Genomic DNA, 20,970 nt, shown 5'->3' on the forward strand with positions numbered 1-20,970 from the left:
TTGTTCTGTTATAGAGTTATTTGAAATTAGTTTGATTTTTTTGAGGCTTTCTTGTAAGATCTGTCAGTGTATGTTCAGAGCAGCTTCTAGTTTAACATGAATTTTCCTCCACCACTAAGGCATATACACTCCTAAGGACTCTATCTAATGACTCATGTATTCTGCGCTTTCTCTTGTCTTAAAGAAACACAAACTCTTGGTCCTGTATGACTTTTAGGAATTGTTTGGTCCACTACTTTCCTGTGATTCTTTTATCAGCCATAGGATTTAGTTTCCTCTTATGCATGCCCAGATAGTACTCAACTTTAAGTGGGTGCAACTTTTTCTCATCTCTGTGCAACTTTTGTCTTTTAAATATTTAATCCTGTAAATTATCGCTTTTTGTACTACAATCTCTGTCTCCTCAACTTAGCAAGATCATCAGGCTCTGTTTGGTTCCTCCCTTCTGCACTGTGGCCTTAGAAAGCGCCTCCAGGTGGTAAGATGGGCAATCATAGGACTCACCTTGTTTGCTTCTCTAAAAAATCACAGCCCTGCACTGGCTGTTATTCCTGTCTCATGGCTTCATATATATTTAGTCAAATTTTCTAGTTGTTTACAGCATTAAGGCAATTTCTGTAACAGTTAATCCTTTGTATGCAGAAATGGAAGTCCTCACAATATTTCCTTTTAATTAAAATTTTGTGTTGCCATTAACATGGCCAGAGTCCATAATTTTTACTGGATATTACACATTCCTCCTCAGAAACAAACCTGTTGGTACATATAATTTTGATTACCATAGCTGGGTAATCAAGTTACAGAGTTGGTTGTTGGTATATGTTATTCTATTGTAATCAATATTAAAATCACCTTTTATTAATACAGCCTACAAGTGTTTGTAGTGCTTTGTTCACAGAAATTTTAAATTGAAGAACGAGCTGATTATTAAATAATTGATATCTAAGGTATGTATCAGAACTTTCTATTCTGATTATTCTAATTTTTGTCAAGGCACAACTACCATCTTCATAAGACTTCCAAACTTTTAAAGGGCACAAGTTATCCTTACAAGACTATTTTAACTAACCTACTTTTGGGTCAGTTGCCAATTATAGTAGTTAAAAAGAGTAAAACTGTTCTGAATTATTCTGTCTATTATTACAGTCAATTGGTGTGTGCGTAGTAGATCCTTGAGGGTGAGATACTTTTTTCTTCAATGAACTTTAATGACTTTTTATTTCCTCTTCCTGCCTCTTAAGAGGATTCTATCTTACTTATTCCTATTTGTCCTTCCTTCAGAAGTTATAGCAGTGGTTCAACCTCTTTGAAGACTCTGAGTTTGTTGCAAATGTTAGTTTTTTGGATGTCAACTTAATTGACGCTAAGTGAGAAGTTGGGGCCCAAGAATAGTACGTAAGTTCTGCTGGGTGGAAAGAAGGAAGAAAAGGAGGAGGTATAAAAGACTGGCACCACTTCAGTTCCCTATAGGTGCTGCCAACTAGAAAGCATAAATGTTTAATGGTCTCGGATTTCTTTTACTTGTTTCTACTTAAATTTGTTAGTCTTGTTTCACTCATTTCAGTCAATTGTAATATATTTCCCCTTCAAAAAAGAGTGAAAGAAATGAATTTCTTTTAGAAAGACTGGACAATTTTATGTTCTGTTATTTCTTTTTCTGTTCCTTCTTATTTACCATATGTAGTGCTTTGAGGATTCTAAAACTGTATTAAATATTCTTGAGCTTAAGCATGAGAGTATCTTAAAACATGGAGTTATTGAGAGCTTTCACTAGTAAATATAATATACATATTGCATATGCATCACATATGACAGTGAATAGGTTGTCAACATGTAATTCTTGTTCTCATAAAGCTCTGCTCTCTTGCAACAACTTTTGTCACCACTGGCTCCCATCTTATAATTCTTTTTCACCTCTTGCTCACCTCATCCCAACCACAATGACCTCTTTGTGGTTTCGTGGGAACTATAATCACGCTCATGTTGCATCTTTGTACTTATATTCCCTCTGCTTCCAGCGCTCTTCCTTCTCATACTGATCTTTGTGGCTTACTACCTTGATTCATTCAGGTATCATGCTGTTGTGAGTCTTCCTCGATTATAATGTGTCAAAAATAGCAGTGTCCTTTCTCAACCACTTTATTACTCATTCCTTTTATCCCGCTTTAAAAAATTTTATTAGCACTTATTTTTACTTGATCTATATTATTTATCTTAGTTTATTGTCTCTCTAACTTGAATAAATTTCACGAGAGCTGACACCTTGTCTCCAAGACCTAGAACATACCTGGCACAAAGTAATAACAAATACTGGCATAAAGTAATAACAAATGAATGAATGATGTTTTCTTTGTATTAAAACAACTAAACTATATCTATGATGCACCTTCCAACTGAACATGAGAATATAATGTAAAAGTTGAAAACTGTATTTGCTGTTTAAATACTTGCAATAATTATTTACAAGTTTTATGTTCAAAGTTAAATTTCCCTAATTGGAACTAAGATTTTCAGGTCATATTTGACTGTAGGTTTTGTGGAATTCACTTTTGAGAAAGATCTTTAGGATCATAAAATGTTAGTCATTAATTAAAGTAATGTGTTCTTTTAATATTTAAGTTCTATTTGTTCTTTATTCTGTAGTTAAGTTCAGTGGCTCAAACAATGCAAAACCCTTTGCTTCTTTACCCTCTAAACTACTCTATATCTCTCTAAGTTAGTCTTGGAATCTAGATAAATTACTATAATTGCCATGATCAACAATATTTATCTTTTCTGAGGAAAAGGCACTGCGTTGCAAGTTTCCAGCTATTTTATTTTTTCTTCTTCCTACATCCTTTTGTATCTGTAATGCTGGGTCTATTGGAAGTTGAACTTGTGATTTTTTAAAAGACAAAATATCATCTCTTCCCGCATCCTGCTGAAACATCAGAGGGCCCATTCATAGACGCTGTTGTCTGTATTTCTCCCATGTATGGAACCAACACACTGTGGTATTCAGGATAATCTGCCTCATTGAGGCTTGTTGCAGATTTTGGACGCTGGAGAATCAGAAGCCTTGTTTCCAGAAAGTGTGTCTTCCTTTTGTGGTGTTTGTTTTGTTTTCCATTATTTCCAAATTCTTGTAGAAGCATGGAAATAAACAATATTCTTCCTAATTATGACCTTTGAAAAGGAATAATTTAAACAGGTTGTTTTTGTTTAGTTACAACATTATCAATTATGCCAACAAGTTTGTTCCTTTGTATCACTATAATCACAGATGTCAGATGCTCTGGAAATTCTGTCTCTTTGTTAACTCTTATTATTAAAGCAATAAAAAGGATAATTTTAAAGTTTAATTATTTTATGAGTGATTGCTCTTTCTGAATTTATCTGTAATTGGGAAGTCTTACTTCTAAATAAAAAGAGACTTGTGTTCATTTGCTGTGCTCTCCAGCTACTCCTATAGGGTAACTTCTACATTCATCTTGTGCAGAAGTTAAAGGAGACCATGGGACACACCTTGTAACATTCAAGCTGCATTTCCATGTTGTCTAAAGAAAATTCATTTTCTCATTGGCTAACAGGATTATTTCCTCATTGCCTAAGTGAATTGCATAATGAAATAAAATTGAGTCAGTCTGACTACAGTGTAAGTGTTGTTCAATGATAGTCAAGAACAGTAATTATATTGTGATTATGGGTGAGAATGTTCTTAATCTTAGAAGATATATGCACTGATTTATTTAGATTTAAAGTGCTATCATGTCTGCAACTAATTCTCAAAGGGTTCAGGGGGGAAGAACATACAAAATACCATGTGCTTTTGGGCGTGGAGAGATTGAGTGCTCACAAATGTGACAAAATGCTATACATGAGTCCAAGTGAAGGAGTGATGGTTATTCATGTTGGACTCTTGAAACTTTCCTCTAAATTCAACATTGTTCAAAAGAAAACATTAGAGAAAAAAATACTTCAGGTCACTAATAATTCTTTCAAATTTGTAAAAATAGTATAAACATGATATAATTGAAGAATTAGGTAATGAATAATTATCTCATATGGTGGCCTATTAATTGGGTTTTATCAGTGATATGTCATTGTTATATATGTATAAGATAGCCCTAGTTGGTCCTCTTAAGAGGCAATCTTTAATTAAATTGTCATTTAAATCCTTTTTTATCTGACAGGAAAACATAAAACTCTTGATGTCTAGTAATAGGATTAGAAGGGACCATTGTCTAATTTGTTATTAAATAAATAAGCTAAATAACTAGAAGCTGCCTATAAATAGATATTATTACTTTGAAACATCTCCATTGAATAAATTTTCATGACCTTTGAAGTGTTTAAACAGAGGGTCATATTTATTTCTGAATTTTCTAAGATTATTTTTAAGAAGAATGAGCCTATAAAAATCTAGTTAATATGCACTGTGACCCTTTAAAAAAAGCATCAGGAATTAGGAGCTGAAAATTTAATGCACATGCGTAAATATAATATAATGTATGTTTAATTTATATTCCTTATTGGCCTTTGAAGAAAATGGAGCATAATGACTGGACTGGGGTGGTGGAGAAGGAATAGTAGGTGGAATTGGGAGGAGAAAGGGGAGGGCAGTGGGGCAGGCAGAGCAAAAGACAGGAGAAGGGGGCAACACATCTTCTGAGGAAGAAAGGTTTAACAGACTTGGGGGTGTTTTTCTTTAATTATGTTTAGTTGATGTAATTTTCTTGCCATCTAGTGTTCTTTAATGATTGATCCCATTAATCATAATTTACAGTTTTCATATTTTTGTAATCTTTATTTTTAGACTCTACTCATGATGAAACATTTGAAGCAACTTATTATGGTGGAAATTTTCCCCCATGTTAGAGCAAGAGCTAGAAATATCACTCCTTGGACCAGATGAAATCAGTCTTTACCAGTATTTTAATTTATTACAATGAAGCTCATACACAGGAAAATTATAGTGAATCATGATCTTTTGAAATTGAGTTTTGGCAAAGCTTGATTTTTTCAAAAAGGATTTTCTTTGTTGTGAGACTATTTTGTTGAGAAAATTGTATTTTATGTCTCCTACTTTTCCATCCTCTGTCATCTCAAATTACTATGGAGCAAAGATCAGAATCCAGCTGTTGAGGTTGCTCTCTGTTCAGGGGGAAATAGCTATGTGTTTCAACTCTAGGCTGATCAGTAAATTCATGGGTAAAATGATAACTGATCCTAATAAGTGAACTTTTTAAAGGCTTTTTGTGTTGTTGTTTTTTACCTTGCAAGATGCATTTCATTTCTTCATAGTATTTGCTTTTCTTTTACCAAAATTAACACAACAAAAGGATAAAGGATCAGATGAACCTAAGGTTCCTTAGAAGTCAGAGACTGAACAATTTAAGGAAAATGAACAAAATGCAGGCAGATGAACAATTTTAGGAAAAAGTAAAAATTTCCCCTTGGATGCTTTAAAAGCTAATTTTTGTCTCCCATTTTTTCCAGCCATTACTTTCTCTCTTTTTTTGCATATATTTATTTTTACAGGCATGGGAGGTTTTACTGGGCATTCACTTCTCTTATCTCAGTTCTTCCTGCTTGCTTCTCTTTTTCATTTCCATGTGTTTGTTTTTCTGACATGTATTAATCAAAGTCCACATTATATTGCAGACGGGGCCTATCTCATTGGGGCTGACGTCATATCCACTTCCAGCTCGCCCTTCATTTTGGTTTCTAAGACTGTGTTCTTCAATACCCACCCCCCTCCACCACCTCCATTAGTGATGTATGTGAAGTCCCCAGGATGTCTGTCACTGTCCCCTTGCCAGCTCCTGGATAACAGCCAATCTTAGATCACAGAAGTTTAATGATGAATCCATATCTGTCATGAGCTGGAATTGCTGCAGGGCACATAGTAGGTAACGGCCTAATAAATGTCTGATGGATGAATAAAGAAATGAATGTGCAAAGGAATAGAGCTCATAACTGAAGTCCTTAAGGAATGAAGCTGTTTAGGCAAGCACTTCTGTCCACAGGATAGCCAATTAAGTGTGCAGATAGAAGCATGCATGTGTCCCCATATCCATTAGTGATTACAGACTCCAGCCTTCGGTTTCCCTGGTGAATTCATATGCAAGCTGACCTGACAGGAACTGCTTGCCCTGTGAGTAATCACAAGACTTCCCAGGGAAAAGGATGTCAGATGGGGTTCCATATTTAGCTTCACCTTTAGTGTGAAATGACTCTCTCTATCCTAAGTATTTGAGGGATCAGCTCTCATTAGCATTCATGCTTGAAATATAACCTTACAAAATCTGTACTCTCTCACATTGATTAAGAGCAAAATCATCTTTGACAAATTTTTGGATTGAATTGGCCAGGCACAGTTCTCCCTAAGTCCACGGGTTTCACATTTTGCACACGTTCTCCCATTTCATTGTGTTTTAAGCCAGGTTGCTATTATATAGAGCACTTTAGCAGCCTTGATCTTGGAGACATCAAGACCATTATTCCTGTTGTTGCTGATTTAGTGTTACAGCTGCTTCCTCTTTATGTGATTTAATTTGAAGTTTCAGCCCACCAGGGGGCTATTGGTCCCCACCTATGCAGCTTGAGAGCTGGCTGCTGTTTCTGCTTGGATGTTATTTCCATTCCTATTCATAGTGATTTTTCCCCTTCTATATTCATCTAGCAACAGCAAGGCACTGTTCCAGGAACTTGCTCGCTCTACATAAGGCGTAACGTGGAACCATTTGGATGGAAAAATTATAAATTAAAATTATTCTGTTCATTTTAAAATATTCATATTGTGTTGCTCAAATGCCAGTAACTGGAAAATCATGGATAATGTCCTGTTTTTATAACCTCTTTCAGAGTGTTTTAAAATCTGTTTATGTTGTTACTTAGCCATCTCTTTTCCTGGAGTGGATTTTGTGATAAGATTTAAAAGAAAAAAGGTTGTATGAGTCCAGTGTCTGATGGCATATGTAATATTAAAATAAAGATGTTGCCACTAATTGCAATCCGTTTTTTTAAAAATAGAACAGTATTTACTCCATGGACAAAGAATATTTATAAAATTATAAGACTACACAGGGAGCCTATACACATGTTAGACTGTTTCTTCTGAGGATACATTTTCTTTATTATATGAGTAAAACGAAACAAAGGTGTATTACTTTCTGGAACTATGTATTTAATTTAATTTAAGAAAACCCATATATTCATAACACCACTGCTTTTCAAATACTACAAACATCGACAACTTCTTAAATGGAGCTTTTATGTTTTGTTATATCCTGTTTTCTGTGATAGTTGTTTCTTTAATTTCAGGAAATGAAAATCCTATTTCTATCCTTGTATTTCCTGTGTTGTTTAGGTGTGGGTGAGGATGTGCATGTCTCAGAAAGACAAGTGGGGAAAAGGGAACATGTTTTTGTGTGGGTTGGCTAGTTTTTTGATTAATAACTACATCTCTTAGTGATTGGTGATCTTAACTTCATGTATGTTTCTCCCTCTGTGGAACACATTAAGGAAGGGAAGTTCTTTGCTTTTTGCTCCTATATTCTGTTAGCTTTCAGTTTACATTCACATAAAAGCCATGTGTTTTATTTGTTGTCTCTCTTGGCTAGGAATATTTAATGTATGTTTGAAACTCTTCTGTTCCATCAACTAAAAACGATTTAAAATTATAATTTTAAAATTCTTACCAGAAACGTATACTTCTGGTTGAGGCTGTGGTCTTTCTTTGTGTGCCTTGTGCGAGTGTGGAGGTTCTTCAGAAGCAACAAATCACTTCAGCGTGAACACATTTCACAGGCCCATTTTATTGTTTGTTGAGACTTGTGAATCATTTGGCCTTTTCAAATAGGCTAATCCTTTAATTGAATGTGCATTCAGAAGCACTCTGTGTGCCATGCAAACCTGGGTAACTCTTGCTAACTCTGTTTTATTCATTTTATTTAATACTAGGTTATCCAAAAGTATTTCCTTTCGATTTTTAGAAGGAAGTTAATGTAGGCTGTGATATTTGAAGTCAGGATTGTTTACAACAACAACAGCAACAAAACATGTAGACATTTTCCTGCCTGAGGTCCCATGGATGGGAAATAGGATGCAAACTGTCAGTAAGCAGGTTTCCCGACACAAATACTTATACAGCAACCAACTTCTTTGAACAAAGCCCTGCATTCTGTTCTTAATTGACTAAAGAAGTCAAATTAGAATAGTTACTACAGGAGAAATGGAGGCCTCATAATTAATAATTTGTGAGCTAAACCTTAACCACACTTGACATTTTTCCTTGGGTTGGTGACAGGCTGATTAGTGAGTAACTGCTGATAGTACCTAGTCTGTAGAGCAACTGTTCGGTTCTGGGGCTTCTGTTGTTCAATAAAGTAGGTTTTCTCTGTGATGGGACTGCATCTTAGTCTTGATCAAAGTGCTTTGGAGGAAACAGGGTTGAACTGATTGGCTGTGAATGTTAATCACTCCATAGGACGCGCTGATAATTTACAGCATTGTTGTAACTCTCCGGTGTTCATAAAATGAACTTAATAAGCCAGTGCTACCATGGGATAAGCTGCTTTTTTTTTCCCTGCAACTGAATACCCAGACTGCCTGCATAATAATGCTGAGAAATAGTGCATTAAAAAGAGTGAGCAGCTGTATGATGAAGGAAACAGCTCTGCAACAGATTTGTTCATTATCTCCTTTGATTCACAGAGGGTGTTTGCGAGATATGGTTGACCAGTGAAGACACAGGGGCTTATGGCAGAGATATTGGCACTGATCTCCCCACGCTGCTGTGGAAGCTGGTTGAAGTGATTCCTGAGGGAGCAATGCTGAGGCTGGGCATGACAAATCCGCCCTATATTTTAGAGCATCTGGAGGTAAGGAAAAGCACCCCATTTCCATGTCGACACTGACAAAAACCAACCCAGACAGTGTGGCAGCCTCGGCATCATCACATGAGCTTCATTTAAAACCACTTTCCCAGTTTTTGTGTGTGTGGTCCCACGTTACCAAGGACGAATTGAGAATGCCAAGTCCCCTTCTTTGTCAGTCTGCACATCTTGTTTTGCTTCCTCCCCATTGATTACTGCTGCCTGGCTTTCCCAGCACTCGTCACAGGCCTTTGTTTCTTTTTTGCAGCCCTTCAGTTTTCCATTTTTAAAATTTGCCTCAATTCCTCCATTTAGAACCCTTGTCTAGTTCAGGGCTGCTAATACATTGCATTAATTTTGCAGCCAGCAGCGAACCCCACAATGCCTATCTTACGGCTGTTTGCCCTGTCAGTACGGATACTGTACTGTAAGTCTGAGGGTGTTAGGAATTTCATCCCTTTGTCAGGAGACAGTTAGGGGTGAGTAGCATCAAAGAGACACGGAGTTGGTGGTCTTCCATTTGCTTCTCTTATAATCACTGTGAAAAAGGGAGTTGTGATAAAGTGAGATACCTGGTTTCATTTCTATACCTTCATGGATCAGGATGCCTCCCTTCAAGTTGCTTACCGTCACACTAGAAAACGACGTGTGCACAAGTAGCTGTGGTTCCTGATGACAAATGCCACGATACATGAGCAATTAGTGTGGACAGGAAGCAATCATTCGATGAAAAGGCACATGCTAGGATCCGTGACTAATGTAGTGAATAAAATAATTCTATTAGGCCTAAAGTTATGGGTAAGAAATTTAATAATTGCTGTTGGAAAATCATGTGCAAAGTATAAACACAAGTCACATATTTTTAATCAGTTGTGTTCTTTGCAGTTAGTTTATGCAGAAAAATAATATTCCCCTAATTTAAAAGCTAGTGTAGTTGCTGAAATTTAATGCATAAATGCAAATGAATATTCAAAGATTGTTTCTGTTGATTTGATTTGAGATCTATACTTGTTAAGGTTGTTGCTGAAAAGCCTCTCTGATATCAACAGCGGATTTTAGATATTCTGAAAACAGAGTTGCTAACAACCTGATTGTTAATTATAAATTGTCATGAAGAAATTTAGCAATTTCAGTTTTGCTGTTTATATGTTCCTAGCCAGATTTTTAAGTAAAGGTATGCAATTTATATGTTAACTTTGATACTTTGGACAATGTAGGGCAAATATAATTTGCTATTTTCAAATAAGTCACAGGCATGTCAATTTTAACTTAATTCTTTGATTCAACACTTGAAAAAGCAAGTAATTACCTGTAGAATCAAATATGCTGAGACTACTGCAGTCTTGCTGTGTTTGCAGTAGATATGAAACATGCTTCGTGAAAACCAGGACATGAGCTAGATCTGTGGTGGAAAGGAAGGGAATTAAGCCCTGCCAATACATAGTCAATAAACAGTTTTTGTCAGGGATCAAGGGAACCATAGTACCTCGTCAGAGAAGTTCAGGTAAGGAGTAAACACAGGGGGGACATTGTTTATTGGCTCTGAGATGACTAGCCAAATACCTCTTGGAGTAAATCCAGCACTTTAATTAATTGCAAGATTGTAGAAACCGATAGCATATTTATAGCTCAGCACCTAAAGTAGTGCTAGTCGTTGACCTCTGGATAGATGCTTCAGGAGAGTGTCTTAAAAATCAACAGAAGATGATAACTACAGCCTTACATTTTACCTGGAAAAACACCAGATGTTTAATTCATAGACTGTGGTTAGAATGATCAGCTCTGATTGCCGTGACGTTACCCTTTTTAACTTCTTGCTGTAAGATATTTATAACGTTGGCCTTTCCTCTTATGTTGTCATTTGCCTGGGTCAAGGGCCTTGTCGTATCAATCTCTGGTTCTACCCCACCCAGGAATGGATCAATAAATGAGTGAATAAATGAAAGAACAAAAGAAGAGCCTTCTTCATAAAATAAATTGTGAGGCCTTAACATTCTGGCCAGAAGAGGCAACAGAAGATGGCAAAGTAAATGAGCTGCAAGGGTGAGAGTTTGTCCAAAAAAAGCCATCCATTCTTGTGTACTTTATAAGCAGTTCTGTGTGCCACACCTAGGGAGAAAGCTATCGAAAGGAGACGAATGAAAATGAAACAAGTGAAGTTGACTTCCCAATGTCCACCAATGGGAAGTCAGAGCTCTGAGGAAACCTTCCCACCTTGGTGTTCTCCTCCTCAGAGTGGAAGAGCCCAGAGTTTTCCATGTTCACAGACACATTCTAACTGATGGGGCAGGTCACCAATCGCCAGAGGCTTCACCGGCTTCCCATCGAGCAAGGATGTTAGGGAAGGGAGTCCAGCCTGATGAACCTGGGCTTGCACCACCAATACACTATATTTCCTCGTTTTCCTCTTGCTAAGCTTAGACCACTCTAAAGAAATTACCCGGCTTATCTAAAGAGCGCTGAAGAGAATTCACCAATAAGAAAAAAAAAAAAAAGGAGACAAGATGAAAACAAAACAAAAAAATAACACCAGTGAGTGACAGGTGGTGATTATGTTGACCTGTAGGGAAGAAAGAAGAAACCCACTTTTGAAATAACTACTGGTGCTTTAATGCCCTTACAGGAGGCTTCCTTGAGAATTGCATTGGTGTTTCTGGAAGATGCTTCATGCTCAGACGTTAATTATAGGGCACTTCACTGGGCTGTTTTCCTGCTTCATTCTGTTCCCTTCCCATTCACCTGACTCTTGAGATGTTTTTAAAACCCTTTTACCAGCTTACTTTTTTTTTTTATTGAACAGTTTAAAGGTGTAATCATTTAAAGAAAAATACCAGTTTCTATCACCGTTTTAAGAGTAGTGTGGAAAAATAGATCTGTTTATAATACACATTGTTACATCTTTATAGGAACAGAAAATGCATACTATAGTTATATGCATATTAGAGGATGCACTTTTAAGGTTTTATCAAGAGTTTAATATTATATGTGGCATATTATATAGTAGGTCTTAAATAAATGTGTAGTGAATAAATGGAAGGGAGAGAGAATTCTTAATCCCTAACAGGCAGGCAAGTAGTCAAGTGTCAGGAACATCTACAAAACCTATTGTTAACATATCACTGTGTGTAACAACATGGGATTCATTTTAAATGACTACATAGCTGACAAAGAGATATATCAAGCAAATATGAAAAACTCCCTGGAATTGAAGAGACATAATAATGAGCTTATGTAACACTTATTAAATTTGGGTATAAAGTAGAAGCAATCTATATATCTAAAAGCCTAAGCAACTGTTAGACTGTTTGACCTTTCGATCGGTAGCTATGATGAACACTGACCACCAGGGAGCAGATACCCAGTGCACAGGCATGGAAACATGGAACAAACTGATGAATCTCAGAGGGAAGGGAGTGGGGAGAGGGCGGGAAGAGATTAACCAAAGATCTTATATGCATATTAGAGGCCTAGATCCATGCATCTGTGGGGTCTCTCTGCCTGGCCTGCACCCTCTTGCAATCAGGGACCCCTCAGGGGATGTAGGAGAGCTGGTTTCACCTGATACCCGCAGGCTAGGCCCAGGGACGCCACCAATGCACGAATCCATGCACTGGGCCTCTAGTAGGTAAAATAATAGATTAAAATAGTTTGCCTCCTCTTAAAGCCTCTCTATTACCCATAGACTAAAGGTAAGCTCTTTAGCATGTAATCCAGGTCCTTAGGATGTTTCTTCTATCACATCTCAGCTCTCCTCCCTTTAGTACCCTGATGGTGCCGTGTGTGTGTGTGTGTGTGTGTGTGTGTGTGTGTGGTGGTGGTGGTGGTTTTTTTGTGGGTTTTTTTTTTTGCCATTTTATACTCCTGAAAGTTTTACTTCAACTTTTTCTCATTCCACATGTTAACAGTTGGTAATAATGTGTTAATCAGATATATTAATAATTGCTATTATGTGTATAGGCTAATATAATTGTCATTTAGTGGCAAATAAGAGATATTTTCCCTATGTGCTTGCCTTCCTAATGATATAACTAAGGTAAAAACCCTGGCATACTTTTCTTCAATGATCTCTGACCTTTTAGAAAGTAGATGGCTTGTGAATTTGACTACTCTTGAAATGACATTGCTTAGTATGCCCCTCCCAGTTGTAGGTAGCACATAGCTGAGGTTTAATTCAGACTGATCATAATACACGTGAACCCAACAAGTTGTGATGAGGCCAGTGACAGTGATACAATGGCTATTGCTAACTGGGCACCAAACTTCACTGGTAACTTTCTTCAAGACTGAACAACAACAACAACAATAATAATAATATCAGTACAATATATTGAGTGCTTATTATAATCAAGAAACCATGTTGATTGCTTTACACACAATATCTCTTTCCCTTCTTATAATAAACTAACTGCAGAGATATTATTATCCTCATTTTGTTGATTAAGAAGCCTTGTCTTAGAAAGCTTTAATAATTGGCCAAATTACATAAATAGGTAGCAGCTGAATTGTTTCTAATCTCATCTGTCTCTAAAATGCTTTCTCTTACACCGTTTCTTCCATGAAGCCTTCCCAGATGCTCCCAGATTCCTTTCCTGCTTTTTCACTCTGTCCCAGATATCACTGCTGCACTCCTCATGGTGAACCGTGATCACTTACTTACATGTACATTCAACAAAACTGTGGTCATCTTGGGGAGAGACTGTCTTGTTCATCTCCACATTTCAGTGCCTGGGATAATGTGCACTTACTAAATGTATATTAAATGATACGGTAGCTCTAACGTTAGCTATTTCTTGACTGCATACTTTTATAGTGAAGTATCCTCATATCTGTGCCGAGGATCTAGTTTGGGAGGAATTTGTGGATGGTTGTCATAAGTGTTTCTCAATTATGAGTCACACTTCTGTGACTAAGGGATGCGTTTTATTTATTTGCTCTGCTAAAATGTCAGTGGTAGAGATTATCTTTTAGACTGCCTAGAGCAGCTGAGTTCATTGTATGATTAACAAACTTGTAGGTTATCTAGGCCCTTAGCTTCTTTATTGCTCTGCTTCTTAGTGTTCACTGCTTTCTATAATCTCCATCAGAAAAGTCAGCAGTGAATGGTCAAGGAGGAGAAGCGAAAACCAGGCTTCTTGTCTTGCTTTTAGTTTTATGGATTGGATAGTAAGAAAAAGATAGTGAAGCTGTTGGCCAGTAAGGCATATGGGAAGTATCTGAGGATTTTATTTCTCTAAGCTATTCGGATTTTCCCTGTGTTTGAAAAATTAAAAATAGCTGTTATTTCCCTTTAAGATTCCTGTATGTCTTAAAATCTTGTCAGAGCTTCAGTGTGTAATGAACAACCAGGTACACAGAAACAAGTTGCTTAATGTGGAGCGCAAATGCTTGTTATTAAGGACTTTTATTTCAAATTATGAATAAAGCAAATTGTTTATTTTTAAATTTATATTACCCTGTAAAATATGGTTGAAAAATACTGACACTTATATTTGCATTGACCCCAACTGGTGTGGCTCATTTGGTTGAGCATCGTCCCATGCACCTGGTGATCCAGGTTTGATGCCAGGTCGGGATACATGCCCCAGTTGTGGGCTCAATCCCCAGTAGGGGGCGTACAGGAGGCGGCCGATTGATATTTCTTTCTTTGATGTTGCTCTCTCTCCCTCTCCCTCTCCCTTCCTCTCTCTGAAGTTAACAAAAACATTCACAGTAGTATTATACTATATTTTATTTAGCGTGAATTAAAATATGTAGTTTTCTACAAGATTTATATTAAGTATATTTATACTGTGTGTGTGTGTGTGTGTGTGTGTGTGTTATATAAGGTTAACCATAAATAGTGATATTTTAAATGTTCCATCTGTTTTTGGTTGGGCAGTCTTGTAATAACTACAACAAATCAGTTTCTCACTAGCCTTGATTTTTGTATGTTTACTTCTAGTTAATTGACCTTATACTGTAACCTAAGTGTATATTTAGCAAAATTAATTTATCGGGCAAAAGACAATAATATCTGTCAAGGACTTTTGCTGCATGGTAATTTATGATCATTAATAGTATGTTTGGCTTGGCAGACCTAAAAAATGCCTCATAGTTTTAAAATAAGAACAAACTCTGTCCCTGCTGTGCTTATGTTTCATCAAAGCAATATAGCATTTCCAAACTGAAGTCAGTGGTTCGCATGGGGTCTTTCATTTTTTCCCCTTAAGGTTTATACTTTCCAGAATAATAGTAAAATATGCAAACTGATTTTGTGTTGCTGTATACAGACTATTTCCCCCCTTTGATGCATAGAAGGAAATGCTAGATGATTTATGTTGAGCAAGGAAATGGAACGGAAAAATGCTTTATTTCTTCCATCCACATAGAGCTTTTGGGATATGTCAGTGTATCTTTTGATCGGACTGTTGGCACCGGGTTTCTTGCTGATTATAATCATTAGCACTTTACTTCATTCTTAACCTGGCATTTATGAATAGATTTCAAGTGAACCTCTGAAACTGGAAACCAAAGTTTGGACCTATCTGAAAATTCGGGGGAGAAAACCTTCATCAAGTATTAAAAGGATATCCATATCCATAATAAAAAGTTTATCAGGCTTAACTGGGAGCCTAATTCTGAGATCCGGGAGCAGCTCCTCTGGAAGCTAAGATAAGGATGGAAGAAATGCCCAACCCTTTGTGTCCAATGACTTGACTATTTGTGATAAAAGATGAAATTAACACGCTGCTCTCCATAAGCATGCTTGCAGGCTCTGGCCCCCATTCCAACTCTGCAGTCTGTTCGCTCCTTTACCCTAGCTTTGCTCAAAAAGCGTAAACTTTTCTTGAACTCAGCAACCTTCAAAAAATTTACGAAGTTTATTGCTTCTTTTCTTTTAATTGAATTTATTGGAGTGACCTTACAAGTTTCAAGTGTGCAACTCAATGAAACATCATCTGTACATTGCATCGTGCACCCATCACCCTAAGCAAAGTCTTTCTGTCCCCATTTTTCTCCCTTTGCCCACCTCCACCCAGGCCCCACCCCCTTTCCCTCTAGCTATCACCACCATGTTGTCTATGTATACATGTTGTGTTATGCATACATGTTTTTTGGCTAATTCCTTCACCTTCTTTCATCCAGCCACCCAAACCCCATACCTTCTGAAAGCTATCGATCTGTTCCATGTATCCATACCTCTGTTTCTACTTTGTCAGTTTATTTTGTTCATTAGATTCCACATATAAGTGAGATCACATGTCATTTGTCTCTCTCTGACTTATTACTTCTTATTTCTGAGCCTCAAAGCCTCCTGATTACATGCAGGCCATAGGACCCAGAAAAGAAATCATAAACAGATAGACTCAATCTCAAGAGATTGCTTGTTGTTGCTGCCCTCACAGACACAGTCTCCGCTTCATCAGGAACTTTATTTTTATCATCCCAGATATGTTTTCAGGGTAAATGAACTATTTTGTGGATAATGGGTCTCATGTTGAACATATTGAGTACCTCTGTCTTCCTGGGGAGCACAATGGAAAATGCCTTTTAAAAATATTTTTTTATATGACCATCAATAATTTATACAGGGACCTACCCTGTGGGCTTCATTGTACTCTCAGTTCCAATTTCTAAATTACTAACTGTGCAAGAATATAAATGGTTAAATCACCTTTGGTTATCGTAGAGTATGTTAGCCCACTTTGTGGTAAAAAAAAAAACACAAAAAAAACTGTCTGAATTTCTCAATCACTAATATAATTTTTTCTCTTGCCATTGACCTAAGTTATTGAATATTGCTCATGAAATCCAGTGACATATGGATATTCATTCCTAAAAGAGATGGTCATTTTTATGAGAGGAAAAACACAGATAAAACGTGTGTCAAGATGATGAGTGAAAAAGACTCTGCAAATGCTTTATAAAGAAACCAATGTCAGTCTGGTCGGTATGGCTCAGTGTTGAGCACTGACCCAGGAAACAGGAGGTCACTATTTGATTCTTGGTCAGGGCACATGCCCAAATTATGGGTTTGATCCCCAGGTGTGTGTGTGTGTGCAGGAGGCAGCTGATCGATGATTCTCTCTCATCATTGATGTTTCTATATCTCTCTCCTTCTCCCTTCCTCTCTGAAATCAGTAAAAAATATATAAAGAAACTGATGTCATAGTCAAATATCTGGAGCCATGTCTCTCTGTGTATATATTTTTTTAACAAAGCAGAATACACACACACACACACACACACACACACACATATGTAATTCTAATGTAATTCTAGAATACTTGAGAAGTCTGGAAATTTACATATCCCAACTGTGGCATACAAATATTCCTATTTCATCTTGTATAATTCTAGGATGCATTTCTGTTTATAAAGGAGGGCATTAGGTATGTATGTGGCTTAATTTTCATCTTAAAAGGCATTTCACATTGCCATTCCCCCGAATCCTTCATTTTTTTACAGGAGTGACTGAGAAGGTTTCGGTGTCACCTGTCAAAATTAGTATAGTTCAAACTCCACAGTACACCAGCTGTAGGTTTTATCTTTCTCATTAATTTAGGAAGTCAGTTCTGCTCAAGCCATTGAAAAGCTGCCTTTGACTTTCCTGCATAAGCACAGAGGATGGCTAACACGTGAGGCAATCAGCATAGTTTCCTTTACACTTTTCTTCTGATTCTAGGATTGTTTCTGCATTGATTTCTTTGCTCTGATAGCCTATGAAGGGTTACCGGAGGCACTTGCTAATTCAGCACTTAGTAAAATGAAATTCTCATATTTTATATCAGGTCCGTAATGGAATTTTCAGGTGATTCATGGTGTAGAACAGAAAGGTTGGTAATGAAGTTAATGGTTCATAGAATAGTTGAGGTACATTCTGCATGTTTTTCAGAAAGTAGAGTGCAGTTTCTTAGTTTGCTTCTATTCATTTCTAACCTACTAAATTGTTTGCTGTTTTCAGGCACAATGTGCATCTGTCCTTTCCTCCATAGCTTCCTTTGCCTGCCATAAAAATAATCCACTGAAGATGTTAAGCTTTCAAAATTTCAGTTCAGAATTCTTTAATGTCATTTAACAGGAAATAATGATTATATCCTAAACTAGAGGCCCGGTGCACAAAAATCTGTGCACTCGGCGGGGAGGGGGGGCGTCCCTCCACACGGCCTGTGCCCTCTCGCAGTCTGGGATCCATCGGCAGATAACGACCTGCTGGCTTAGGCCTGCTCCCGGGTGGCAGAGGGCAGGCCCAATCCCTAGGTGCAGCCCCTGGTCGGGCTCAGAGCAGGGCCGATTGGGGAGTTGGGGCGCCGCCCCCTATCATGCACAGAGCAGGGCGGATCAGGAGGTTGCGATGCCACCCTCAGTCACACTCAGGGTAGGGCCGATTGGGGGGTTGGGGCACCGCCCCGTGTCACACTCAAGGCAGGATTGATGGAGAGGTTGCGGTGCCACCCACTTTCACAAACAGAACAGGGCCCATCAGGGGGGTTGGGGCTCCATACCCTGTCACACACAGAGCAGGGTGGATCACGGGGTTGGGGCTTCACACCCTGTCACACTCAGGGCAGGGTCGATGGGGAGGTTATGGCTCTACCCCATCACACACAGAGCAGGGCCCGTGGGATGAGGTTGGGGCGCCACCCTCTATCACCCACAGAGCAGGGCCGATCAGGGGGTTGGGGCACCGCCACTGTCACACTCAGGGCAGGGCCGATCAGGGGGTTGGGGAGCTCCCCCCTATCAGGCACAGAGCAGGGCTGATCAGGGGGTTGGGGCGCCTTCCCCTCTCACGAACAGAGCAGGGCAGATAGGGAGGTTGTGGCCCCACCCCCTGTCACACACAGAGCCGCAGGGCGATCGGGGTTTGGACGCTGCCCCCTGTCACACTGATCTCGGTGCCTGGGAGGCCTCGCGGCTCTGCTGATTCCAGTGCTGGGAGGCATATTACCCTTTTACTATATAGGATAGAGGCCTGGTGCACGGGTGGGGGCCCCGCTTGGGTGCCTGGCCAGCCTGGATGAGGCGATGATGGCTGTTTGCATCTGGTCACACCCCCTTCAGGGTGGGGGTCCCCACTGGGGTGCCTGGCCAGTCTGGGTGAGGGGCTGAGGGCCGTTTTCAGGCTGGCAGGTGACTGAAGCTCACATCTGCTCCTTTTTTCCTTTTTTTTTTTTTTTTTAATTCTTGGATTTATGGCTGTCACTGGAGCTGAGAGCCGGCTTTAGCTGTGAGACCTCGCTGCTGAAGCAGGTTTCTGGACTTTGTTTACTTTCTGTATTTGAAACTTTGTTGCGACTCCAGCTCTGAGATCCCGGGCTGACTGAAAACAGGTTTCTGGGTTTTGTTTAGCTTCTATATTTGTAACAGTATTTCTTAGCAGCTCAGAGCCCAGCAGCGGCAGGCGGGGAACGTTGGAGTCCTCCATCACTGAAGCAAGCAAGCCTCCTGTTTGTGTCAGTAGCCTGGCTGCCGGCCGCCATATTGGCTGGCAGTTAATTTGCATATCGCCCTGATTAGCCAATGGGAATGGTAGCGGATGTACGGCTAATTACCATGTTTCTCTTTTATTAGATAGGATGGGAAACATAAATGTTTTAAAATATTGTTAAAAGCTCCTTTATTTGCATGAGTTGTAGAAGAATTATTGAATAGAATATAATGGAAATGAATGGACCATGTATATTAAATCTTTTTTAAAAATTTTTGATTGATTTTAAAGACAGATAGAAAAGGTGAGAGAGAAAGACAGAGAGAGAGAGAGAGAGAGAGAGAGAGAGAGAGAGAGAAACAATTTGTTTTTCTACTTATTTATGCATCCATTGGTTGATTCTTGTATGTGCCCTGACCAGGGATCTAACTTGCAACCTTGGCATATTGGAATGACATTCTAACCGAATGAGCTACCCCACCAGGGCCTGTAAATCATTGTTAGCATCAGAAGGTGCTACATGTGGGCCAGAGAAAAGTGAGCTGTTAAGAGTAATATAGAAAGTTCTCCAATTACTCATTATTTGGAGGGTGGTGGAAATCCTAATCTCTCTCTTTTTATAACATGTATTTGTATGTTCTTAAAAACACTGTAAAAAATTTGCTATATATAAAGCATTGTTTGATTAGAGAAAATATTGTGGATAAATCTATCTCTAATATATGGCAATAAATAATTAACTTTTAGAGTTACATGTTAAAATATATAAAAGTAACTTTTATATCAACTGTTATTATAGTGTCATATGGAATATCAACCTACATTTTGATCAATTGAAATTTCGACATTAATCTTTTAATTGATCTGCTACTATATTTTCAGCCTTCATTTTTTTCTACCTCTACAGATCCTAGTTACTTTTGTTTCTTTATTCCTCTATCACTGCCTCTGTATTGGTTTTCTCAGGTGGCTCTAACAAACTACCACAAACCAAGGGGCTTAAAGTAACAAACAGAAATATGTTCTTTCACAGCTTTGGAGGCCAGAGGTCCAAAATCACATTTGTTGGCTAGGGTAGTTCCTTTCTTGAGGCTCTGAGAGGAACCTGTTCAATTTTTCTCTCCTAGCTTCTGATGGTTGCTGGCCATATTTGGCATTCTTTGCTGATGGACACATGACTGCAATCTCTGTTTTAGTTTTCATATGTTGTTGCTATTTTTTTGGTGTTTTTTTGTTTGTTTGTTTGTTTTTCTGTCTCTGTGTCCAAACTTTCTCTTCTTATAAGGATATGAATAATTGGATTGGATTAGGGCCCAACCTAATTCAGCATGACCTCATTTAAACTTTATTACATCTACAAAGACCCTATTTTAAAATAACATGGGTTTTTTTTGGAAATATCAAAGATTTTGCATGTTTGGTTGTAGACCATCCCAATAAAGCAAGTATCACATTAAGGTGAGACATAACTCTTTTTGCTCGTGATGGATTTTGCCTTCAATTTATTTTTTAAAAAGTCAACTTCTGAGGTCTAAAAAAGCAAAGACCAATAAAATGAGGTATCTCTGTATGTTATCCTACTGCCTTCTAGCCTCTCTGATTTCTGATGAAAAACCAACTGTTGATGTTATTGAGGACACATGATACACTGCTTCTCTCTTGCTGCTATCAGGATTTTTTCTTTGTCTTTCAACAGTTTGA

At 38.1% G+C, this 20,970-nt stretch overlaps 1 protein-coding gene across 3 annotated transcripts in view; it reads left to right on the forward strand.

The window, feature by feature from the left end:
- The window catches only part of CDKAL1 (CDKAL1 threonylcarbamoyladenosine tRNA methylthiotransferase), a gene marked incomplete at its 5' end in the record, with an annotated part of 671,369 nt that overhangs the window by 389,309 nt on the left and 261,090 nt on the right, over positions 1–20,970 (forward strand). For all 3 annotated transcript variants that reach the window (XM_081086812.1, XM_081086813.1, XM_081086811.1), the window contains one exon: positions 8,698–8,864. In XM_081086812.1, the coding sequence (XP_080942938.1) occupies positions 8,698–8,864 (167 nt within the window). The remainder of the gene's footprint in view (positions 1–8,697; positions 8,865–20,970) is intronic.

The sequence above is a fragment of the Myotis nattereri genome (genome assembly GCF_964212035.1).
Source record: "Myotis nattereri genome assembly, chromosome: 3".
NCBI lineage: Eukaryota > Metazoa > Chordata > Mammalia > Chiroptera > Vespertilionidae > Myotis > Myotis nattereri.